Source organism: Leucopleurus acutus, assembly GCF_964270905.1.
Source record: "Leucopleurus acutus genome assembly, chromosome: 20".
NCBI lineage: Eukaryota > Metazoa > Chordata > Mammalia > Artiodactyla > Delphinidae > Leucopleurus > Leucopleurus acutus.
The window spans coordinates 10021046-10047677 of NC_139162.1; the positions used below are offsets into that span (position 1 = coordinate 10021046).

Sequence of the window (26632 nt, forward strand, 5' to 3'; positions counted from 1 at the left end):
GGAAACGGACTCTCCCTCCAAGAGCCTCCAGAAGGAGCCGGCCCTGCCAACGACCTGGCTTCAGCCGGTAAGACTGATTTCGGACTTCTGACCTCCAGAACGGCAAGCTAGCAAGTTGCTGCTGTGTTTAATAATTAAGTAAACGGGTAAGGAACATAACGATAGATGCACATGTGTGCCCGCAGGTAAGTGTAAGAGCCCCACGACGATGACACACAACCCCACTCAGGCCAACGGGCAATAAAAGAGAAACACGGGGCAAGCGGCCTTAGCCAGGCTCCGCAGAGAAAGGCCCTCAGGCACAGAGACCAGCGGCTCCCATCTCAGCTTTTTAGGCTGCAAGGAGGGTATCGTTTGCCAAAAATCTGACTCTGCTCCCTGACTGAGACGTTTCCCCAGATGGATCTGTTAACACTGCTCTCTACCTTGCCAAACACTCAATGTGGTAACTGTACACGGACTTGGAATGGAAGCTTCCTTTGCTAATAGATAAAGTTGTAATGGCATTTCTTTTCCTTTTTTTTTTTCTTCCGGTAATGCCACTTGGAATACAGTGATGATCTCTCAGCTGACAGAAGCTTCTCAAACCCAGCTGCTGAATGGAGAAGCCACAGCCGCCCTCCTGTACGACACACCAGACAGAAAAACTGAAGGCAGTCAGCAGACCTTATACTGAGAAATGCAAAAGGTGTTGAGATTCATCCTTACAGCCATTGGTGGCTACCACAGGAGACTCTCTCCGTTTGAAAGAGATTATTTTCACGCTCCTGCTTCGTGCGATCACAAGGAAACAGCTTCCAGAATGGAGATGCTACTGGAAAATTTGTTAATGTTCCACAAGCCAAGAGCACCCAGTTCACTCTCCCCGTGTACATCTGTATTCGCTCGGCACATCTGTATTCGCTCGGCACTGCGAACAGAGGTGAGGAAGGGCCTGGGCAACTGAAGTAGAAGGCAACCAGAAAATGAGCTGTGCAAGAGCCAGCAACATTTTCACCTATGGAAACTCAGCACGACTGCAGCCTGGGGCCATTTCTGCCTCCGCAGAGATGCCCTTCTTGTTACCCCAGGTTTCCGCTCCTGAGGAGCTGGCCAGCGGCACAGCCTGTCAGCCCCGGGTGGGACAGCATCCGTTAATATTTCCTAGTCGGACTTCCCTGGTGGTCCAGTGGTTGGGACTCCACGCTTCCACTGCAGGGGACACGGGTTCGATCCCTGGTCGGGGAACTAAGATCCCGCATGCCACGTGGTGTGGCCAAAAAACACAACAAAAAATTTCCTAGTCATCCCCACCAAATCCAGGGCCCAAGGCTCGACAAAGGTACTTGAAGTCTGGTTACCCTTCTGAACCCTGGGGAAGATATTTGCTGATACCTCTCAGCGGGTCCTAACAAAAAAAGATCAAGAGATCCTATTGTATTCCATCCGTCATGGAATTAAATCACTCTCCTTCCTCCTCCATCTTCCAAACCTGAAGCCTCGTCCTGTAGGACAGCCTTTTCTGACAAGCGTTAGGTGATTTTTTTCCCCCAACTGCAAGCAACCACATAAAGTCTACTGGACTCTTCACTACTGCATGTGCACGCTGTTTTATCTTATCCTGACAAAAGAGTGGGTGACAGCACCCCAGTGTTCACTGCAGCACCATTTACAACAGCCAAGACATGGAAGCAACCTAAATGTCCATCGACAGACGAATGGATAAAGAAGATGTGGTACATATACACAATGGAATGTTACTCAGCCACAGAAGAATGAAATAATGCCATTTGCAGCAACACAGACGCAACTAGAGATTATCATACAAAGTGAAGTCAGAGAAAGACAAATGTCATAGGATATCACTTACATGTGGAATCTAAAAATGGTACAAATGAACTGACTTACAAAACAGAAATAGAGTCACAGATGCAGAAAACTTACGGTTACCAAAGGCGAAAGGGGCGGGGATAAATTAGGAGATCGGGATTGACATATACACACTACTACACATAGAACAGACAACTAATAAGGACCTACTGTATAGCACACGGAACTCTACTCAATATTCTGTAGTAACCTATATGGGAAAAGAATCTAAAAAAGAATAGATATATGTATATGTGTAAGTATAACTGATTCCCTTTGCTGTATACCTGAAACACAACGTTGTAAATCAGCTATACTCCAATATCAAATAAACAAATAAAGAGTGGGTGACAAAGTATGAGTGTCTTTATTTTACAGATGAGGAAAGGGAGGCTCGAGATAGCTAAGTGACAGGACTTAGGTCACAAAAGGCCACCTGACTCGCAGCCAATTCTCCTCCTAACATGTTCCCGTGGTCTCCAATAAAACCCATCATGCCTTCTGAAGTGCTGATAAAATTCTATTCACACACTGAGATGTTCTTTGGTAGTCTCAAGCGAATGGGGCAGCTAAGCTGGACATTTATACTTAATATTCCACGTAGTCCTGTAAACCATCACAAACTCAAGTGAACCAGAGCTCTGATGCCAGACTTTTGGAATAAAGATGTTACTATGATGCATTTCACTTAAGGTTTAATAGTTTTCCTTCCTTTTTTCCCCCAAGTTTAATAGATCTTTTTTCCTCCTTGACTGCAAGAAAAATAACTTTTTTTTCCCTTTCTTTCTTTCACTTGATTCTTTTTCCTGGATGCAGCTACCATCTGACCTCCAACCAAAAAATATCTAAAATGTTTCCTTTCATACCAAAGACAAGTAGACACCTGAAACAGTTATTGAGAAAGGTCGTTTTAGGACAAACTCACAGATATGACGGCAGCCTTTTGAGGATCCAAGAACCAGGAAGCCAGGAAAATACCAAACTAATGTCAGTAACTTGATCATCTTGCCTCCCATTCCCGAAATGACTACAGTTTACTAACTGCCTGCGGTGCGTGGCAGACAATTCCCTGGGCGCTCTGGAGTTCCCGTCTTTAACAACTGCACAGGGACTTCCCTGGTGGCGCAGTGGTTAAGAATCTGCCTGCCAATACAGGGGACACAGGTTCGAGCCCTGGTCCGGGAAGATCCCACGCGCCGCGGAGCAACAAAGCCCATGCGCCACAACTACTGAGCCTGCGAGCCACGACTACTGAGCCCATGTGCCACAACTACTGAAGCCCACACGCCTAGAGCCCTGCTCCACAAAAGAAGCCACTGCGATGAGAAGCCCGCTCACCGCAATGAACGAAGAGTAGCTCCCGTTCGCTGCAACTAGAGAAAGCCCGCTTAGAGCAATAAAGACCCAACACAGCCAAAAATAAATAATATTTATTTTTAATTTTTAAATAAAAAAGTATTTACAAAAATAAATATTTTAAAAAAATTTTTAATAAAAAAGTATATTAAAAAACTGTGCAAAGTACAAATAGTGTCCATGTTTCATAGATGCAAAACAAGCACTCAGAGAAGGAAAGTAACTGGGCCCAAGTCACTCGATGAGTCGTGGTGGGGCCAGGTGTGGAAACTAGGTCACGTCTGCTTCCTGAGTCCTGATCCCTTCCCCTGCACCCTGCTGCCTCTCCAGATAGAAACTACCTATCAAGCTTTCCCCTGTCAGCAGAGCTATTTTCAGCAGTGGTACAATTTCGCCACGCGGGAGCCAGGCTCATCAAATGAGATAATGCAGAGAAAAGCTCTGAAGAGGGGTTACTACCATTAATAGAAGATCTGGGGGGAAATCTGCAAAACCCAAAGAACTGATTGACGCCTACTGCATTATCTTGGGACTCAGCCTCCATCGTAAGCTGGCCAATTTTTAGTTTCCTGGGGTGCTCCCTCCTTAAATGCAGGTATGAAGCAGCGGTGCCCATGATTTGTAGCTGGTGTAAGAGATAAGATATAGACTTAGAAGTTTTTAGTGAAGCAGACTGGGGAGCGAGGCCAACTTTCTTCTCACGAATTGCCTCTGGGTCACAAGATTGAATGTGTACTTAAAGTAATAGACACTTTGAGATAAATTAACTTCTGAGACAAAGGGACATTTTGAAAATTAAATCTTGCCACATGAATCAGGCAATCAATTAGCAATCGATACGTACCCAATAGTTACGCATGTAAGACGGAAAGGCAAGTCATAGAAGAATAAATACAAATGGCCAAACATCGGAAGAGCTGATCAATCTAATCATCAGAGACATGCAAATTTAAGGGATACCGTTTAAAAAATGCTAAATGCCAAGACTGGCAAGGATGCAGGGCAAATGGGGGTTTCAATTGGTACAAGCTTCCAGGGGTGTGGTTTGACAAAACAAACCAAGATTTTAAGATGAGGAAACAAATGCCCTGACTCAGCAATTCCAGTTCCAGAAAATAAAACTACAGAATAGTCACGAATGGGTACAAACATTTAATTACAAAATGTTCACCTCCATTCCATGGCTATCATAAAGCTGAAATCCACCCAAATGTGCTACAGAGGGAGAATGGTTGGAACCATACAAGGCTATGCAACCACTTAAGCTGCTGTAGAATATTCTACGACAGGCAAACACGCTCATAACCACAGTTAAATAGAAAAATCACAGTAAAAGGGAAGGGGAAAATGCTGAGAATCATATATGCTATATACTGACAGTTAATTCTGGTTGGCAATAATTTGGGGTGATTTTTTTTCCTTATCTGCATTTATGTTTCTTTTTACTTTTCTGCATTTTCTAAGTTTTCCATAAGGAATACATGTTTTATAACAATAAATAATTCTAGCCTAACACCTGGAATTTATGTGAGTTTGACAAATGCCAGCTTCCATTCCCCGTAATTCTTTCCCCAAACTTATTTTAAAATAACACCAAAGGGGAATTCAAGAGAGAAAGTGTCCGTGTACTAATCCACGATCACCCAGCAATTCAGAGATCACATCAGCCTTGCCCCTCCCAACAGGCACCACACTCAGCACACAGCCTGGCCCAGAGCAGGCTTTCCGAGATTCATTAGGATAAATTTGTTGATTTCAGACAGACTGGCTGAGCTGCTTGGGAAGAGCTTGGGCAGAACTGAGCACTATTCCTTGGAACAAGGCAGCAGCAAGGGGAAGGGAGGGCCCCGGGCATGGAGTCTGAAGTTCTCTGCTCTAGTTCTGTAGGCACCCACCGCTCAAGAGCGGTGTGGCCTCGGGCAAGTTACCTCGCCTCTCTGTGCTTTCACCCTAACTGGAGGTCAGGGTACCTGTGAGCACTGTGGCGAGAATTAAATAAGACAACAGGTACAGGATATTCGTGAATTCTAGAAAGCTATCAATATGAGACAAGATTACAGCGATCAATAAATAGTAATCTGGAATAATTAAGGACATTTCAGAGGTAAGGGTGAAAATGAAAAATATGTTATTCATTTTAACTTCAGTTTCCATACAACTACACAAGAAAGTTCTTTGATTCTGATTCTGTCCCTCTTTCCAGGGGATCATTTGTTCCAGCGAAAGGCCTGGTTCCACCCACCTTGCTAGTCCTCCCATCCTACCCTCGGGAGGAATATTAAACACACTGGAACGAGTCCCCCACACCCCATCTCACGCACGTCGACCCTCTCCACACACACCCCACGCCCTGCTGGAGCACACTGTCTTAGTTTTCCTTTCAGAGTCTAGGGAGGAGACCTTGACTCGCTTTCAGAGACAGCACCATCTCAACGTGGCTTCTAACAAGAAGGACCCAGAGAGCCAAGCAGCACAGCCTGGTAAACAAGTAACACAGATTTGAAACAATCAGATTCCAGCCCTGTCACACAACTCATTAAACAGGAGGACACTTCCCATTTAGCTCATTCACCGGGGGGGGGGGGGGGGGGGGGGGGGGGGGGGAGGGCGGAGGTGCAGATACAGACCGGCCCTTCAAGAAATGCAGTGTTACATATCAAGCCAAAGGAAGATCATAAATTCAGGCAAGAAACCCTGATGTTTGGAATTTACTTTTGATCAATGTATCGGAGACTTAATTTAAGAGATCTTTGCAAGAAGGCCCTTCTACTGACACCCCCCCCACCCCCGGCCCACGACGTTATTCTGGAAAAGGCTGAGGACTCGAATCTGAACATTTTGTGTATATACGGCAGAAAATTAAGAAAGGACGTGGGCTGTGTCACTGTAAATGAGCGATGGTCAAGGGGGTTCCAACAGTTGGCACGCCTTTCATTACCAAGTCTGGAATAATTCCCACAATAGCCATCTAGTTTTAACCATCTTTACTGGATAGACAAAGACCACATCTATAAACGAACGAGCAAACTATTTTCACTCTGGTGAAGGAGTTTTTGCACTGTTACAAAAGTATATTCACAGTGCTTGCTGGCTCTTTCATTTTAAAGAGAGAAAAAAATTGTTGAGAAAAAGAATATATAATACATAAAAGTATGTAATAAGGTGTATTCATTTTGTCCCCATTTTAAAATAAGGAGTTTTATACAGCCAAAACGGTTTTCCTTTTCTGGGCCAAATTTCTGTTTGAAAACTGAAGCATACAAATTACTGGGTTGCCTCAAACTTTGGTTATAGAACCAAAATGAAAACTGCCCTCCTTAAGATCTTGTACGTGCAGATACTGGCTGTTTGCTTCATATGAAGTATTTGGCTTAATATGGCCTCTTAGTTAAGAAACATACACTAAGCCCAAAAAGACACATTCTTTTCTATTACAAAAACATATCATTATTAAACAATCTAATTACAATAAGTTATATAACACTGGGTAGGTTGGGGGGGCAGAGGAACGCTATGTTCTAAGAAAAAACTGTAAGATCACCAAGGCCTTCTAAATGAACCTTAAACAGAGGCATTAATATTTAAATATAACAATTTCCACTTAGAAAAAGAAAAATCACATTATTGATAGGCCAGCACACCCAAAACCAATAATGTCATGAAAACACATGCCCTTGTGTAGTCTGGCAGAACAGGCTGCTCCCTGAATACAATGGACCTTTTTATTAAATGGATCTCTTCATCCTTGGTATTTCATACCGGGGAAAAAAATGGGACGGGAGGCGGGGGAGGAGGGAGAGAAGGAAGAAAGAAACAAACATGACACTAGTAACGGTCTTCAGTTTGAACTCTTTCACCAAGAAGTACAAGACCTAAAAGATACGTTAGAAAAGTAAAAGGCATTATTTAACAAAAATGAAAGCAAGACCGGCTGAGAGGTAGAAAACTGCATTGAGATGCTACCGCTTTTGTTTAACTGTATCAAAGGGCAACAGAGCCCTCTAGTGGAGGAAAAATATAAATATATACGAAGACTGTTCTCTTTTAGGTAATTTACATAAAATACATAGGACCCTTTCTTTCCTGACAATTGCTATGTCACCGTATTACGTAAAAGCAAAAAACCAAATTTTTAAAATTGGGTATTAAGTAAAATAATTGCCAAATTTTCACACCTGATAAAACACTTGTAATCTCAATTAGGGCAGAAATATTTTTAAATTACGATTTTTGAACCACTTTGGCAATGAATAGCAGCTTGTATGAGTCTCATTTGTATGCTGACACTATAGCAAATAAATTAAAATCTCAATCTACATGCAAGTATGAAATTCAACTGACCTCATGTGACAAAAATGTTTCAGCTGGTATCTAATGAGGTACTCATATTCTTTATATATTATTATATATTACATACTTTTAAAAATAAATTTATTTTATTTATTCATTTTTGGCTGTGTTGGGTCTTCGTTGCTGCACACAGGATTTCTCTAGTTGCGGTGAGCGGGGGCTACTCTTCGTTGCGGTGTGCGGGCTTCTCATTGCGGTGGCTTCTCTTATTGTGGAGCATGGGCACGTGGGCTTCAGTAGTTGTGGCACATGGGCTCTAGAGTGCAGGCTCAGTAGTTGTGGCACACGGGCTTATTTGTTGCTCCACGGCATGTGGGATCTTCCCAGACCAGGGCTCGAACCCGTGTCCCCTGCACTGGCAGGTGGATTCTTAACCACTGCGCCACCAGGGAAGTCCTACATTTTTATTTTTTAACATTTTTATTGGAGTATAATTGCTTTACAATGTTGTGTTAGTTTCTGCTTTATAACAAAGTTAATCAGCTATACATATACATATATTCCCGTATCTCCTCCCTCTTGCATCTCCCTCCCACCCTCCCTATCCCACCTCTCTCGGTGGTCACAAAGCACCGAGCTGATCTCCCTGTGCTACTACATACGTTTTTAAATAAGTTTTTTAGATGTGATTACCAAATTATGAGATGAGGCTCATTAGAATATTTCAATTGATCTTTTCCTTTAGATATACAGCTTCTAAAATACTCTGATCACGTGATTCCCATTTATATTCAATGTCTAAGAATATTTAAATGTAAAAAAGGTTGTTTAATTCATAAGGTACTAATTCTAAATTTTTTTTTTTTTTTGCGGTACGCGGGCCTCTCACTGCTGTGGCCTCTCCCGTTGCGGAGCACAGGCTCCGGACGCGCAGGCTCAGCGGCCATGGTCCACGGGCACAGCCACTCCGCAGCATGCGGGATCCTCCCAGACCGGGGCACGAACCCCTGTCTCCTGCATTGGCAGGTGGACTCTCAACCACTGCACCACCAGGGAAGCCCCAATTCTCAATTTTTATGTAATATTATTCAAGGACTTTTTCCAGTATTGTCAAAAATCTCAATAGTTTCTCAGAACAAATAATTTCAAAATCATTTTACTTACAATATATGGGTTTATTTTAGCATAAAAGAGAAATGGTCACAAATGCTTTTAAATTAAAATGGGAGTCTGGCAACTTCCCTGGTGACACAGTGGTTAAGAATCCGCCTGCCAATGCAGGGGACATGGGTTCAAGCCCTAGTCCGGGAAGATCCCACATGCCGCAGAACAACTAAGCCCGTGCACCACAACTACCGAGCCTGCACTCTAGAGCCCGCGAGCCACAACTACTGAAGCCCACGCACCTAGAGCCCATGCTCCACAACAAGAGAAGCCACCGCAATGAGAAGCCCACGTACTGCAAGGAAGTGTAGCCCCCGCTCACCGCAACTAGAGAAAGCCCGCGTGCAGCAATGAAGACCCAATGCAGCCAAAAAATAAATTAATTTTTTTTTTAATTTTAGTATATTAACGCATATATGTGGAATCTAGAAAAATGGTACAGGTGAACCGGTTTGCAAGGCAGAAACAGACACAGATGTAGAGACACGAAGGGGGAAAAGCATGAGTTGGGAGACTGGGATTGACATATATACACTAATATGTATAAAATAATTAATAAGAACGTGCTGTATAAAAAAATAATAAAATAAAACCTAAAAAAAAATTTTTTTTAATAGATGGGAGTGTGAATTCCCAAAAGATTATTTAGATTATTTCAGAAAATTTTCCTCTACTTAATGAGCACCAGGTTCTTAAAAAGAAGATAACGGTCAAAATCCCACTAGTTTTAGGGGCTTCCCTGGTGGCGCAGTGGTTGAGAGTCCGCCTGCCGATGCAGGGGCCGCAGGTTCGTGCCGCAGTCCGGGAAGATCCCACATGCCGCGGAGCGGCTGGGCCCGTGAGCCATGGCCGCTGAGCCTGCACGTCCGGAGCCTGTGCTCCGCAACGGGAGAGGCCACAACAGTGAGAGGCCCATGTACTGCAAAAACATAATTTAAAAAAAAAAAATCCCACTAGTTTAAGTCTTGTTGACAACCGGAAAGGAAACTGTAATCAGGCATTTCAAGATCCCTAGTGTAATGACCCCATATGAGTAAGTTTTAACCAAGAAAATGACTCTAAGGTGGCCTATGGCCTCGAATTTATGGGATCTTTTGGAATAACTGAGGAAGAAAAGTCAAAGGCATGATTTAGGCTAGAAGGCAAATTTTAGTAACACTAGGTGTAGAAAAGAAAACAAAGATCTGAGGGTGGAGAAGAAGAGTCTGGTTCATTACTGTCAAAGTGTGGGTTTAAAATGTTAACAATGAATACACTTTTCTACATGAAGAAAAGCACTTCTCTTGTATTACCGTAGAACTGGTAGAATCTACACCAGATATGAATTCATCGCGGTGATGATTTGTACGATAAAACAATATGGCAACTCCACTTCACACTGTAATTTCAACACATGATTTTGCAAGAAGACCCCAAGCTCTAAAAAACAGGCTCTCTAAGCCAAAACAACCAATTTCAACATTAAACTACAACATTTTGGGATTCCCACATGGAAATCCAATACCTTCGTTTTGTTTCAAGAACAAATTTGGGGTTGACTTTGATAGCTTGAGCAAATACTTTTTATATCTCAAAGTATATCAATTTTGGTATATAAGTGTGTGTATACACGTACACACATTATTAGAATCCCTGTAATGAACCTTAGGGAGGATTATTATATATAACATAAATACCAATAGAAAATTAAAGTGTCAGTCCCAAAATACATTTTCCTGGTGTATGCTAAGGTGGCCAGCTTGTATATGTTCAGGCAAAAAAACAGTTTTGTTCTTGTTAACGGGTCCTCTGACTCACAAATCGAAACCAGGCCAGGCTATTCCAGATTTCAAGTCATAACATTCGAAACAGCCCAGTGTTATGAAACTTCAAAGGGTCGAAGAAACTTTTCATCCTGACTATACTCGGAGAGGGATTCAAAAACCAAATTTTAACCACTACTGGTTTAAGACTGGAAGTTAGGAAGAAAGCTTTATCATTCATCATTGCCAGTGAACAGGAGACTGAAAATGGCTAAGCTGTGCATACTTGTTAATATTTTTTCAATGGTTGTTTGACAGAACCTGGATTTCACTCCGTAGGTGCCACGATGATCCATCTGCTCCCTACAACTATCTGCACGATTTCCAACAAACGTCCCCGCTCCCAGGGACAGTGTGCAGGGCAGGCGCTGCCCCATATTTAGGCATTCAGGTAATCCCTCGTGAGAAGGGTCCGGCCTTGGAGGAGCACATGTCAGCCCTCAGATTTGAGAAGGCAGCATTTTGTACTGAGCTATTTATAAGCAGAGCCCAATCCGCTCGATTGACAGGCTGAGTCTAGAGAAGCAGCTATGGGATCTTCCGCAATAGGAAGCCTCTGAGACCCCCCTCTCCGGAGACTTCGCATTAAGGTCCATATTTAATGATCACCATGTTGAAGCCATCTCCATTCGTTTTTTTGTTTTCGTTTTTTACCAAATCAGAGGCATCGAGCCACTAACTCCAGGTCGCCGTGGACACCCGCCCCGCCCCTTCCTGCCCAGCGCTAAGCTGAGCACAAACAGAAATGAACTCCTCCCTCGCCTCTACGGCTTAGCCGTCGGGACCGGGGCTCCCGGCCTCACGGTCTGCTGGCGGAAGGAAGCTCTGGGTGCACAGGTGACTTCCCCGTGGACACTGAGAGGCTGAGCTCCACCGAGACAGGTCCACAAGCTACAGCGCTCAATCTACACGAAGTTCTTAGGGTTCAGAAGGCTCATTAAACAAAGGTCGATGAGAGAAGAGTGTCATTTCAGAGGCTACAACGTCCTAAGGCCTGCAGCTCCCTAAAGCTGGGGACAGAGGTGAGACAGGAGGCACAGGCACTGGGGGGGCATCCCCAACAGACACGTATAATGTGTTGCCACCATCTTCCTCGTGGCCTGGGGCATCCGCTTTATCTAAATTTTACCTAACTTGAGGCTGACTCACAGCATGCTGGGGTGATCTTATTTTGAAAGGGATTAGACCATCTGAGGCAGGGGTAGGCAAACGTTTTCCATTAAGGGCCAGACAGTAAATATTCTAGGCTGTGCAGGCCACAGGGTCTCTGCCGTATTTATGCAACTCTGCTGGTCACATGAAAACAGCCACAGACAAAACGGAAATAAACAGGCGTGGCCATGGTCCAGTAAAACTTGACTTGCAAGATCAGGCGGGAGTCAGATTTAGCCCACGGGCTGTAGTTTGCCGACTCCCCATCTGGACAGCTGAACCCAGTCAACCGCAGTATCTGCCTACAAACTTCCAAGAATGCAAAACGCTTTATTGTGGCATTTCCTCTGAATCCGTCTACCGACCTGCACCACCCTGATCTTTATAAGCTGAATTAATACGCAGGAGTCCCTCCAATTGCCTTCGGAACTTAAAATATCCAAAGTTCAAAATACAGTTCTGTATCCCTTACAGCCGGGGTGGAGGGGGGCGAGGTACCCAACATGGACGACAAGAGAGAATCTGCATAGAGGCCACGTCAAAGGGGGCAGTGTCTTGGCACGTCCCTGCCGTCCACCAGGGAAGGCGTCCCCTCTCACCGCCCGAGCGTCCCCTTCACAAGAGAGAGCCCCCTCCCAATGGCAAGTCCAACAGACAGGTGCCTTGCAGGGAATTCAAAAACATGAACAGAAAGCATCACTGGGAACACCAGATTTGTAAACCAACCTTTGTAAAGCCAATTAGGTTACCTGTGTTTTTAGCTGTGGAATCACCACTCTCAAAATACAGACCGGTGTTTTGTAACAGCCCACTCTGCTCCCGGGAGCACGGACATCCACGAGGCTAAAGACTGGACAGTTCACACGTAGGAACCGGGCTCCCCTGGGCAGCAAGAGGAAAAGTGCAGGCCAACACCATCAAGCTTCAAGAGAAGGTGACTCCCGGACGCCAACGCCAGTGTTGGGAGTGAAGATGCCTGATGCACTCTGCGCTCCGCTGTTCCATTCGAAAGGGGCAGAAACAGAGTGGTGATAGCGATTTCTAAATTGGCGTGTTTCATAGTTCAGGAGAAGAAATTTATCTGGAAGGCACAGCCTACTTGGACAAGGACGCTCTCTAAGGCAGCCAGCCGCGTGGGATATAAAAGCTGCCTAAGTGATGATGGCAAAGCCACGGGCTTGCCTTCGGCTCTTTTCTTTAAGCCTGATACCACGGCTGCAGCGCCAGAGTTCTTTGCGAGGATCTGATTGCCTGGAATGTTCGGTCTGATGTTGTTTCAAATATGAAGCAGACAAATCTCCAGCACTCCCCTGGACTCGGGCTTCTCGAGACTGGAGGGGTCACGGGGAGACCAGGCAGAGCTGAAGGCAATGAAGGTTCGAGCTGGGGAAATGGGGATGGGGGGCGCGCTCGGAGACCTTCCCCAGCCTCCCTTCCAGCCTGAGCCGTCCGACTTACCATCACATGTGACTGGACCACGGGCACCTACTTGCAGGGCCCACAAGAAAGATCAGGGACCTCAGGAAGGGGAAGCGGCAGCTGGGAAGAGGCACAGAGCTTGCCTCCGAGAAGTCCGAGGTCCACTCTGACCAACGACACATTTCTTCTCAATGCTTCAGAACCTCATCCTCCCTTCCGACCAGGATGCAATACCCAACTACACATAGCTCTTTGAATATTCTGCACCAGTGCCTTTAGTCCTGGATTATGATGTCATAGGCCTCACGCGGCAAATCTTCAGCAGAGCTTCAGAAGGCCTGCCATCTAACGTCAGACAGGGCCAAGTTTCAACACTTACGCACAAACCATCAGTAGTCACTTATCTTACTAATGAAAGGAAGAAACTGTCTAGCCACGAGATTAAGGGAATGAGATCTTTTAGTTAATTCTCTGGTTAACTGAGTGTTAAATAAGAAGAGGTATTTTACTTAAGTCCTTATTTTTTCTTAATTATTCTACACTGTCTTGGTCCACACGCTCACGTAACGGTAGTCAACGCCATCCACACAACACACTGTTTCCTGGACGACTGAGGATCCAGCTGTTACTTTTAATATAGCATCATCAGCTTTTCTTATCGATGACAATTAAATAGAATGAACCCCGATGTGATTCAGAAAACCGAACTGAACATATTCTGCGCCCAGGATGAGGTCTGAGAGTTGATTTTAAATAAATCCCTTTCATTTAAAAAAAAAAAATTCCATATGCTTCTTTGCCTTAATGGACAGGTACAGTCAAAAGTTCCGCTCTGGGACCGTAGCTTGTTAGACTTTCAACCCTGTACTATGTAACAATTGATGCTCCAAGGATGTATGTCACTTCCTATACTTGCCCTGATGATACCAGGGAATGCTTCTGCAAGTTCAAGAAGAGGTCACCGAAAATGAAGCAAGACAGAGAAAGAAGTGCAGGGGATACACAAACCGGTGAGGAGACAAAGCTGGTGAGAGAGAAGGCCAGTGATGGGGGGAGCACCATGAAGGGTGAAAAGGAGCGAACTTGCCAGAAGACAGCTGAGCACAATTCCATGTTTTGTCTCTGTAAATTAACCTGAGGATGCATAGCCTTACTCAAAGCAGCTGGTTCTTACAGATTCAGACATTCATGTCAATGGACCGAAGCAAAGTAAGAATTAAATCATCTGGAGAGTGAACGCAGGAGCATCTGCTTTGCCGCAGCTTCTCTACCAGCCCATGAGGCTAAGGGGAGGACACCCCCGGAGCCCCTCCCTCATGACCGCCACCGCAGTTAAACGCGGGCAACCAAGAGGGCAACCAATTCTCCGACTCTGCAAAGAAATAAGATCCTGTTCTCCAAAGAAAATCATATTCTCCGTAACCAACGGACAGCTGCAGTGTCCTTTGTCCCAAAGCCCTGACACACCACTGTTCCCGATATTCCATTACCCGTCAGCGTTGGGCCGAAGAACCCAGGTAACTGGACCATGTCCGCACGCCACGCAGACCAGGTCAGAAACTCCTAGACAGAGCCAGCTGTCTCTCATCCTTAAGAACCAAAATAGCCACCATCTTCCGCTGAGTGTTCAGCTTTCAGAGAATTCAAGGTCAGCCCTGACACGGCCCTCCTTCCATGGAAACACTGGGACTGAAAAAGGACCCAGAACTTTAATGACACGATAGCTGAAAAGGCTATAAATACCTTTTAAATTAGAGAACCACCAAACAAAGTTTTCTTATGGTTAGACTAAAGCAGATTTCATCATAGCAGTGACAAAAAAAATAATAATAACAACAACCATCGCTGTCAGTTAACAACCTACCTATTCCCGAATTCGCTCCGGTAACCACGACCACTTTGCCACTGAAATCCCGGCCCTGGAGGATTTCCATGGCGGTTGTGCTGCTGTCGTATCTCTGTCTGGTGGTTGGCTTTGTAGGATTATCGTCCACAGTAAATGCCAGTCTTGGGTCCAAGTAGGTAGTTCTTTTATTTATGTGGCTGCAAAGAAAAGGAGAAAGCAGTGAACCTACAGTAGTGAACACAGGCATTTACAATTACAAGATAATCTTATAGTTTAGGCTAGGCAAACCCCACTTTTCATGGACTAAAAAAGGCTTATTCTTAACCCCGGGAAAGACCCGGGTCCATTTAATCTATCTTCTGGCCTCCAGAAGGATTATATTCCTGCCTAGAAAGACAGCCATCGAAGCACTTTCTTCAGAACTGCCTGTAAAATAGGCTGTAACATACAAAGCACTGCCTTGTACCCTCAGACCTCAAACATGGAGTAGGCTTTGGGGTTTTTTCCTTTTAATTCATGTAAATGTGGCTATAAGATCCATCAGGCACTCTTGTCAGTAGATTTCAATTAAACCTCTTATGTGCAAGGGCCTAAGAAGATTGGTAAAGAAGTAGAAAACTCAAAATGATGAAAGACAGTAAATATGAAACCAGCCAACTACTAAAATTCTAATAATTTTCATTATAAGGCTGTACTCACACACTATAGTTTTGATTTGGAGTTGATTGAAATCTTGTAGAAAGAATATTAAACTATACTGGTAGTATAAACAATACATTAAAATACATCAGTACAACCTGTTCATACAGATGAATAGGTTGCTCCTTACAGAACAGGTTTATTTTTTACATTTTAAATGGGATCTCGGGGTTTGAGATAGACCTCAAAATATCTTGAAAACTATTAAGAACTCTCCAGAAAGAAAGATTTCATGATTTAAAATACATTTGTGGGAATTCCCTGGCAGTCCAGTGCTTAGGACTCAGCACTTGCACTGCCGAGGGCCCAGGTTCGATCCCTGGTCAGGAAACTAAGATCCCGCAAGCCCCATGGTGCAGCCAAAAAATAAATAAAAACATTAAAAAAAATGTATTTGTAACGTGTATGTGTGTGTAAAATTATACACAGTTTAAAATCAATACTCGTCACCCCATAAACACTAAGACTCAAGAATAATCCAACTTTCATTTTACTTATAACCACAGATGCCAGATAAGCATTTTGACTCCAGTGTCTTACAGAGGACAGAGCAGGGGGGGAGCCGGGTCACCCTGGCTCACAAGACCCAAATGTGCATCTCTCTTCCCAACTCCTCAGTGACTTTACCTCAGTAGCTGGAAATAAGCTATAGGGGAAGTATTTATACCACGGAAACAAATATGGGCTTTTCCCCCCAGGGAACTGGTTGTTAAGCATTTACCAGCACACCTCTCTAACGGGATCAGAGTGGGGAAATGACTGGCCAGGCAACCCAGCGCTCGCCTCCCTTAGGGCATTTCAGGGACTGAATGAGCTATAATACTACAGGTATAAGTTGGTTAGAACATGCCTGGCTCATGTTAGGTGCCAGATGCGTGGTTACTGTTGCTGTTTGTTATTGGAATTTATTCCAAGGATAGTTTTACAGAGGAGGATGCTCAAAACATTCTTTATAATTACAGGCATACCTTGGAGATATCGCATTGCAAGGTCAGTTCCAGACCAATACAATAAAGTCTGTGTCAGGCTTCCCTGGTGGCGCAGTGGTTAAGAATCCGCCTGCCAATGCAGGGGACACGTGTTCGAGCCCTGGTCCGGGAAGATCCCACATGCCGAAGAGCAACTAAGCCCATGCGCCACAACTACTGAGCCTATGCTCTAGAGCCTGCAAGCCACAACTACTGAAGCCCACACACCTAGAGCCCATGCTCCACAACAAGAGAAGCCACCGCAGTGAGAAGCCTGCGCACAACGAAGAGTAACCCCCGCTCGCCCGCTGCAACTAGAGAAAGCCCGCGTGCAGCAATGAAGACCCAACGCAGCCATAAATAAATAAACTTAAAAAAAAGTCAGCGTCGCATGCAATAAACCGAGTCACACAAATTGTGTGGTTTCCCAGTGCGTATGAAAGTTATGTTTACACTACAGACTATTAAGTGTGAAACAGCGGGTCTAAAAAAATATACACACCTTAATTAACAAATACTTGCTTGCTAAAAAATGCTAACCATCACCTGAGACTTCGGTGAGTCACCAACGTTTTTGCTAGTGGAGGGTCTGAAATATTGCGAAAATTACCGAAACGTGACACAGAGACACGAACTGAGCAACTGCTACTGGAAAAATGGAGCCAAAAGACTCCCTTGAGGGGGAGTTGCCACAAACCTTCAATCTGTAAAAAACACAGTATCTGCAAAGTGCAGTAAGACAAGGTCTGCCTGTACAGACGCCAGATCACAGGAATTTAACAACATCAATGCCCAGTAGGTAATTTGATAAATTACAGTATATCTATACAAAATAATACTATATAACCGTTAAACATCATTGTCTTCAAAAATTTATAAAGATATGAGAAAATGCTCATAAGAATTATGTAGGAAAAAACAGTTTACCAAACAGCTAGTGCAATACTTTTTTTTTTTAAGCACTTATATAGAAAGACTGGAAGAAAAACATCCAAAAATTGCTAAAAGTAGTTAGTCCTGCTGATAGGATTACAGTTATACACTATATAATATTTTCCTGCAGTCAATGTATATTCCTTGTACAAAAAAGTTCCTATTAAAAAGCAGGATGGAACTTCCCCAGTGGTTAAGAATCTACCTGCCAATGCAGGGGACACAGGTTCAAGCCCTGGACCGGGAAGATTGCACATGCCGTGGAGCAACTAAGCTCGTGTGCCACGACTACTGAGCCTGCGAGCCACAATTACTGAAGTCCGCACGCCTAGAGCCCACGCTCCACAATAAGAGAAGCCACCGCAATGAGAAGCCCGCGCACCACAACAAAGAGTAGCACCGGCTTGCCACAACTAGAGGAAGCCCACGTGCAGCAACACCAAAAATAAATAAATGTATTAAAAATAAATTAATTAAATAAAAAGCAAGATGGCTAAGAAGTTTCTTTGTACACACTTACTCGACAAAAAACATTTGTCCATTCTCATCAGTTTCTTGTTCCCATCCATAGGGCAAATCTGAAACACAGAAGGACAACAGGTCTATGTGGGGGTAGGGTTGAGGGTGGGGGTGAGGGTGAGGGTGGGGGGGGGCGGTGAACTGAAGCCCCTGCCCTTCCAGCCCCAGACCTATCCCACCAGACCAGCAGGTCACGTGCTCCAACTATGGCAGGTACAGAAGGCCCATTACCCCAACCAGACTCTACATTCTGCCTCTTGCTTGGAATTAACACTATTTCATTCTTTTTTTTTTAATTTTATTGAAGTATAGTTGATTTACAGTGTTAACTTCTGCTGTACAGCAGTGACTCAGTTTGACATATATTCTTTTTCATATTCTTTTCCATTATGCTTTATCACAGGATATTGAATACAGTTTCTTGTGCTATACAGTAGGACCTTGTTGTTTACCAATTCTATATATAATAGTTTGTATCAGCTAAACCCAATCTCCCAATCCATCCCTCCCCCACCCCCACCTTCGCAACCACAAGCCTGTTCTCTATGTCTGTGAATCTGTTCCTGTTTCGTAGATATGTTCATTTGTGGCATATTTTAGATTCCACATATAAGTGATACCATATGATATTTGTTTTTCTCTTTCTGAGTTACTTCATTTAGTATGATAATCTCTAGGTCCATCCATGTTGCTGCAAATGGTATTATTTCATTCTTTTTTATGGCTGAGTAATACTCCTTTGTATTGGGTTGGCCAAAAAATTTGTTTGGTGTTTTCCATAAGATGACTCTATTAGTGCTTAGTTGTCTAACTTCATTCGAAACAATTTTGTTAGACTGTACTGCGACAGCCGTCATAACAGCATGCCTTTTAAAAAAACATCAAAACTGGTGAATTTTTGTGTAGCCATTTTAATATTGAAGATGGAGGGAAAAAAGCAACATATTCAGCATATTATCCTTTATTATTTCAAGAAAAGTAAAAACACAACTGAAACACAAAAAAAGATTTGTGCAGTGTATGGAGAAAGTGCTGTGACGGATGGAATGTGTCAAAAGTTGTTTGTGAAGTTTCATGCTGGAGATTTCTCACTGGACGATGCTCCATGGTCGGGTAGACCAGTTGAAGTTGATAGCAATCAAATCGAGACATTGAGAACAATCAACATTATACCATGCAGGAAATAGCCGATATACTCAAAATAGCCAAATCGAGCGTTGAAAATCATTTGCACCAGCTTGGTTATGTTAATCGCTTTGATGTTTGGGTTCCACATAAGTTAAGCAAAAAAAACCTTCTTGACCGTATTTCTGTATGCAATTCTCTACTTAAACGTAAGAAAAATATTCTGTTTTTAAAACAAATTGTGACGGGCGATGAAAAGTGGATACTGTACAATAATGTGTAACGGAAGAAATCGTGGGGCAAGCAAAATGAACCACCACCAACCACAGCAAACCAGTCTTCATCCAAAGGTGATGTTGTGTATATGGTGGGATTGGAAGGGAGTCCTCTAATATGAGCTCCTTCTGGAAAACCAACGATTAATTCCAACACGTACTGCTCCCAGTTAGACCAACTGAAAGCAGCACTCGACGAAAAGCGTTCGGAATTAGTCAACAGAAAACGCATAACCTTCCATCAGGGTAATGCAAGACTGCATGTTTCTTTGATGACCAGGCAAAAACTGTTACAGCTTGGCTGGGAAGTTCTGATTCATCTGCCGTATTCACCAGACATTGCACCTTCGCATTTCCATTTGTTTCGGTCTTTACAAAATTCTCTTAATGGAAAATATTTCCATTCTCTGGAAGACAGTAGAAGGTACCTGGAACAGTTCTTTGCTCAAAAGGATAAAAAGTTCTGGGAAGATGGAATTATGAAGTTGCCTGAAAAATGGCAGAAGGTAGTGGAACAAAACAGTGAATACGCTGTTCAATAAAGTTCTTGGGAAAATGAAAAATGTGTTTTTTTCCTTAAAAACCGAAGGAACTTTTTGGCCAACCCAATACCACATCATCTTTATCCATTCATCTTTTGATCGATGGTCAGCTTACTTCCATGTCTCGGCTACTGTGAATAGTGCTTCTATGAAGATAGGAGTGCGTGTAGCTTTTTGAATTATGGTTTTTTTCTGGATATATGCCCAGGAGCAGGACTGCTGAATCATATGGCAACTCTATTTTTAAGACTATTTCATTCTTGGGAATTCCCTGGCAGTCCAGTGGTTAGGAGTCCACACGTTCACTGCTGGGCCTGGGTTGAATCCCTGGTCGGGGAACTAAGATCCTGAAAGCCATGTGGCCAAAAAATAAAATAAAATAAAATACTATTTCGTTCTTGATCATTCTTCAACACTCCATTCAGCTTCTGCTTTTCACAAAACCCTTACTGGTTGCTCCAACCAACATGAATTCTCCCTTGAATGAACTCCCAGAACGTTATCTACGCTACAGCAGGCACCCAATACCATTCATATGCTGACTTGTGAAGATTCATACTAGACCGGTTGCATTTTTTTCCCAAGGGCACATGTTGTCTTTTCAAATGGACCCTCAACCTCTTGAGAGCAGGGACCTTCTTACATTTCTATTCCATGCACGACACACTTACTCAGAAGCACCTACAAGTCAAGGCAAGCTTTACGGAATTCTATCAAACGCTGATATATTTAATTCCAGGATAGGAACCAAGACCAACTTTACAAGCAGTGCAACTACGGAAAAATCTAATGAACTGTGAATTCAAGGCCCCTATTATTTTAATACCTTCTTATTTAAGAAATCATCCTAAGCACTCCACCCCAAGAGCTCATCACTTCCTTCTACCGAATCCTACCAACTCCCCAGAGGGAGAGTCCAGCTCCTGTGACAGTTTTCCCATCTCATTAATGCTTTAAATACAAGGGTCTCTGCTTTATGACAACAACATACAAACCTCCTGCTATTCGCTTTCTTTTCCCAGTTTTCGGATGTTCCCACTGAGTCTTCTCTTCCGTGTGACTGTTAAAAAAAAAAAAAAATCCACGGAATACGTAGTAAGTAAAAGTTACATTTCTAAAAATTAATCAATGGCATTAAATTTTTTTTGTCCCCCACGTGATACTCTCTCAAGAGTACTCAAGTCAGACAGTCAGAAAGAAATATTCAGATTATAAATGTTACTGTTTGCATCAGGTCAAATTCTCTAGTTTGGAAGCAGCAGCAGACTGGGAAAAATCTCCCGAAAACCTGTATCTGTTAGCTGGTGGTGAAGCCAGAGGAAGGGGACTTGACCCCAACTGGGGGTCAACTCTAGGAATCTCGCTGAATCACTCAAAATACCTAGAGATGTGTTTTGTTTTGTACTTGTTTTAGTTTTCGTTTTAGTTTTATTCCAGGATAAACTGAAAAATTTCAGTCAAATTTATAATGCTGATGTGCATGTACCATTTAGATATAACCTTAATCTTCTTAAATGTTTATTCTTTCCACAGATTTAACTTCAAAGTGTTTTTTAAGCACTGATTCCTAATTTCATCCAAGAGGGTAAGGCAGCTCCGTAGGTCAGTCACTCACCTTTGGAGCCTCAATTTCCTCATCTGCATAATAATCCTAGTATTCATCTGAGGAGAATGCTACGAGGATACTGTAAATAAAGGGTTGAACACAGTACTTGGCATAAAAAGCCCTCAAAAGTTCTATTATATTCAACAAATCAAATATACAAACTAGTCTGATTTCTGTGCCAAACTAGCATTTCATCTCGGAAGAGCACACAGAGTTATCAATGAAACCATGGGCCAATAACAGACTAGCAACACCTGTCAACAGCTCATCCAGTGTGGAGAAAAACATAAAATTACTTAATCAAGGAAACAGCTGCATGTTTCAAGAGGCATTCAAAGTTCACATGCTCAGGCCAAAGTAGAAAATAATACTTAATCACTGACAACCAGATGATAGAATATTCCTTCCCTATCCATGATTTTAAAGAGAATAAATACAGAGAGCTTGTGAACGCTCTTGTAAGACGTTGCACGTCAAAAGCAGGGTCTTTCCAGGAACTGCTGGCTTCTGGTGTTTCTGCAAACTAACGGTGGCCAGTACAAGGACACGGTGGACACTGGACTCAAAAGGCCAAAGATCTGAGCTCCTGCACTGCCTGCACTCAGTGAGCCAGTCTCCCTAGAAGCACATCCACCTCACAGAGCTGCTGCAAAGGTAAGAGACACCATACCTGGGACAGCGACTGGTGAACAATTAGATCCCTGTACAAACAGAGGGTATCAGCAAGGACCAACTCCCACCTGTGTTATCGCCCCACCATCAAACCCTGACTGCAGAAAGGAAGCCCAAACAGGAGTAAGAACCAGGTTACATTGGTAATTCGGATCCCTTGGAGAAGTTTTTCAACCTCCAGCCTCAGTTTCCCCATCAGTACAAAGGGGAAAATTATGGCCCTACTACTTGGGATCATAGAGGACTCAGTGAGTAACGTGTGAAGAACTAAGAACCGTGCCTTTGACAGAAAAGGATTATTTTAAATAAACTTTTATATAAAAATTAATTAAAGGGTGTTCCTTTCTCATTGTAATCTAAAATGACTTTTTAATGAACAGAAAATTACAACACATGTCCCCAAATTATCTTATTCTCCTTTAAACAGAAGCCCTTTTTTTCTTTTCTTTCAGTAAGCTTTTTGTCATTTAAAAAGCTAATTAACAGTGATCTTAATTTAAAACAAAGGGATCAAAGTTAAATTCACACCACATTACACGGCTATCACTTTCAAGTACGCTCCTCTAAGTTTTTTTTTTTTTCTTCCTTAAGCATAGTTTCTTGAAGTTAACTGGGAGACCCAGAGCCACTTGTGGACAGGGGCTCGCCTCCCATCGGGGCAGGCCAGCCATCCCTCTGCTGCCAAGAGGCCCGGGCTTCAGAATAAAAGGGGGGCGAGAGTGGAGGACCCAGGACGGCCCAGGCGACGGCATCCACAGCCCCCCAGCACCAAGACCTCGTCCTTCGGGCCCCATCCCCTGGTTAAGGCAGAGGGGCTTCTCCGGACCGCGCTAGGGAAGGGAGAAAGGCTCATCAGCTCTCTGTGGTAACAGGTCTGTCCTCAGCAGCGTGAACGTCCCCTCCATGGGAGCCCAGCCTGGGGGGCCTTGAGCCAGGGGACACGTGTGTCTTTGAGGTCTGAGTGCACCCTGGGGAGTGTGAGGGAGTCTGAGGGGTTGACAGAACCCACACAACAGAAGAGGGGTGAGACTACGACGGGGTTTCCCACCAGACCCCAGAGGCCTGGTTGGGAGCTACAGCCTCTGCCCTTGGGCACAACCCTGCCGCAGTGGGATGAAGACCACGGAAAAAAGGAACGACTGCAAGGGCAATCTATCAGCCAAGTTGCCCAGATCCCAGGGGACAAGTGACCTTCTAGAATCAGGAGTGAAAAGAAGGATCGGGATGCTTGCAGGTCAGGAGAGATCAAGGGGGACTGCTGGGAATCCAGGGTCAGGATGGGTCGGGGGCATCCTTCCACCCCAAGCCAAAGAACGGAAGGCCAGTAGGACAGGAGAGAGAGTCTGGAGAGAGGTACTCCCACCCCCCAGCTGGGAGCCCGCCAAGCCTTGTCACCACAGTCAGTGTAAACAACAGGGCCAGATACCGGGGTGGGGGGCAGGAGGCAGAGAGGGGCGTACTTTTCAGAGACCGCATAGGCGCCACGGAGGCCCCTGGCCATGGGCTCCTCGGAAGCTGTCAGCAGAGCTGGCTGGGGTGTGTAGGTCTTACCGAGTGAAAGAAGAGCCCCAAGCCCAGACAGTGGATGCCACCCAGGAAGGCAGCAGACGGGAAAAGCCACCCAACACAAGGTGAGGTGCAGGAGGCAGGGTGAGCAAAGGCGAAGGGGCCTCCAGACCGAACGCGAGGTTCCAGGCGAACTGAAAGGAAGCCAGGGAGCTCTGGGGGCAGTGGCCAGAAGGGGACAGGCCCCACCCAGAGCAGGGGCAGAGGAGCCCCCCGAAGCCGGGAGGTAGGCCGTGCGCATCTTCGTGTCCCCAGGGCCTAGAACGCCACCTGTCCAGGGAGGCCCGCGGGAAACCTTCCCTAGATGAGCTAACTGACTCGTTCCCTGGATTTACTTTACGGCGCCAGGATGCTAAGCATGGGGGATACAGAGGGGAACGAGAAAAGGTCCCCGCCCTCACGAAGTTGACAACGTGGGGAGGGACAGAGAGCAAAACAGGGCCGAGTAGAGCGTAGAAAACTACAGACAAGGGAGAGCAAAGTGGTGGAAGGCAGACACAGGGCCGATGCAAGGGAACGCTCTCGTGGGCAGTGACATTTAAGCTCAGCTCTGAGGGATGAAAGAGCGCTTCAGGCAAAGGCTGAGGCAACTGCAAATGCCCATTCACAAGTTGCCTGGGGCCCGCCAACTGCCCCCTGGCTCCCTGCTGCTAGAAATGCCCCTTCAATTCTCCAGAGCAGAAATCATCTTTCTAAAGACACAAACCCGAGGTTACTCCCTGGCTCCAAGTCTTCAGTGGACACATGGGTCCTGCTGACAAAGCCCAGATCCTCCGAGGCACAGAAAGGCCTCCATAAATCAACTGCGCCCTTCCTTCCCACCTCAATCTTCATGTTCCTGCACCACCGCACAGGCCGGGCCTCTGTTTCTTCTACCTGGGCTGCCCTCCTGCCCCTGGACCTGCCCACTTCTACCTGTGCTCTAAGGCACAGCTCAGGTGCCCACTGCCCCAGGCACCTCACCACCTACCCACACAGCTCATGCTGGACAGGCTGCCGCTCACTACACACACTGCGTGGGGACCACGTCACTGCACGTCGCTCTGTCCTATAAGACTGGGCACTCATGAAAGTGACAAGCGGTCTTATGTTTTGTACTTTTTTTTTTTTTTTTTTGCCGCGACGTGTGGCATGTGGGATCTTAGTTCCTTGACGAGGGATCGATCCTGGGCCCCCTGCACTGAGGATGCGGAGTCTTAACCACTGGACGGCCAGGGAAATCCCAACGAGCGGTCTTATTTATCTCAGTAAAACCAATGCCCAGCAAAGAGCCTGGCACAGGATACATTCCCAATGTGTCTTGAATGAACTCACCAAGGTCGTTTCCTCCTGTTTTTCTTTCTAGCAAGCCACCGAAGGCAGCAGAGGCTCACAACCTTGGGCAGATTAGAATCACGTGGGAAGGTTTCACAACCTACCACTAGGGGCGGGAGGCGGGGCAAGAAAATTAAATGAGAATCCCTGGAGGTGGGAGCCAGGAAAAGATAGTTTGTTTCCCAGGTGTTGAAAATCACCGATTTACATCCATGTTTCTCAAAGCCGTAACTGCCTCAGCTGGAAAGCTTAAAAAATAAAGAATCCCTATGTTGGCTGCCTGCTGCACGAGCGTCTCTGTGGAGACCCCAAATCTATAGTTATGATGGTCCCCAGGTGATTCTAATATCAGGCCTGGAAGGTGCTGTCACAGCTGCAGAAATCAGCAAAGACTAAGAGTTATCCAGCATTGAATATGTTTAGGCCTGTGCTAAGCCTTTACGTACAGGGCCTCAACTAAAACTCTCCAACCAACGTATTTAGCAGATAAGAAACCCGTGACTGAGAGTTATTCCAATGGCCCAAGGTCACACAGTAAGTGGTGGGAGAAAGGGTCTCCTGGTGTTTCCAAAACTTTCCTGAGAACTATAGTAAAGCTATACTAGCCATTTTATATGTATACATATATATATATACACACACATAGTTATACTAGGACACTTGCTAAAAACACACACTCCTAGGTCGTCAACCCAGACCCCCCCAGAAAGGAGCGGGGCATCGGCATTTTTCTCTGATTTTGGGGGGGGCAAAGGGAATGAGGCCGGTCTGCCATCCTTGCACCGTGCAGCGCTGTCTACTGGGCAGCAGAGGGCGCGTATGAGCGCCGCCAGGTGACCCCCGCTGGACCCAGGGCCAGAGAGGGGGATGGCCCGTCCTCAGGACCCCGGCAGCCTTCCCTCTGAAGCTCTTCAACCATGACTTCCACTTCGCCCTCCCAGGCCAAGCCTGAGCGCGAGCCCGCGGCCCTCCCCGCGCAGGTGGCATTCGAAGGCAGCGCGGAGTCCCGGGCAGGTGAGCGGCAGGGTTCCAGCTGCGTCCCAAACCCGGCGGCCCCCCGGCGGCCCCCTTACTTGGCATAGTAAACCCAGCCGTCCTTGGTGGTTCTCTGCTCCCAGCCCGGGGGCAGCTCGTCCTCGCTGTCCGTGTCGTCCAGGCCTGCGTAGCGCAGGGCTGCCATGGCTGCAGAGGAGGCGCCCGGTCACCCGCTCGCTCGCCCGCTGCCGGGTCTCCGCGACCAGAACTCACTCCCGCTTCAACCGAGCGCCGCGCGCCGCGAGCCCCGAACGCCCGCGCCTGCGTACTGTGCCGCCCGGAGCCCCTCCTCCGACTCGGCAGGTGAATCCAGTCTCCGCAATTGCGCAGCTGCCGGAGTCAAAGGAGGCGGGGCCTGAGAAGACCTACGGGGAAAGCACCCAAGAACTCGCACGGCCGCTCGGCTGGAAGTAAAAGCCGGTTGAGAGCTCTGTGGCTCTGGAGATGGAGTCGAGCTTCGACACCTCCCAGCCGCAGGCAAGGGGGCGTGGGCATCCAGTC

General features: G+C 45.4%; 1 protein-coding gene across 1 annotated transcript in view; it reads right to left on the reverse strand.

Moving 5' to 3' along the window:
- The window catches only part of WWOX (WW domain containing oxidoreductase), a gene marked incomplete at its 3' end in the record, with an annotated part of 976786 nt that extends 950481 nt beyond the window's left edge, over positions 1-26305 (reverse strand). The window contains exons 1-4 of the mRNA XM_082862056.1: positions 26170-26305; positions 20934-20998; positions 17998-18055; positions 14896-15074 (exon numbers count right to left, since the gene is read on the reverse strand). Coding sequence (XP_082718182.1) covers positions 14896-15074; positions 17998-18055; positions 20934-20998; positions 26170-26276 — 409 coding nt within the window. The 5' untranslated portion in view covers positions 26277-26305. The remainder of the gene's footprint in view (positions 1-14895; positions 15075-17997; positions 18056-20933; positions 20999-26169) is intronic.
- Positions 26306-26632: the final 327 nt, after the last annotated feature.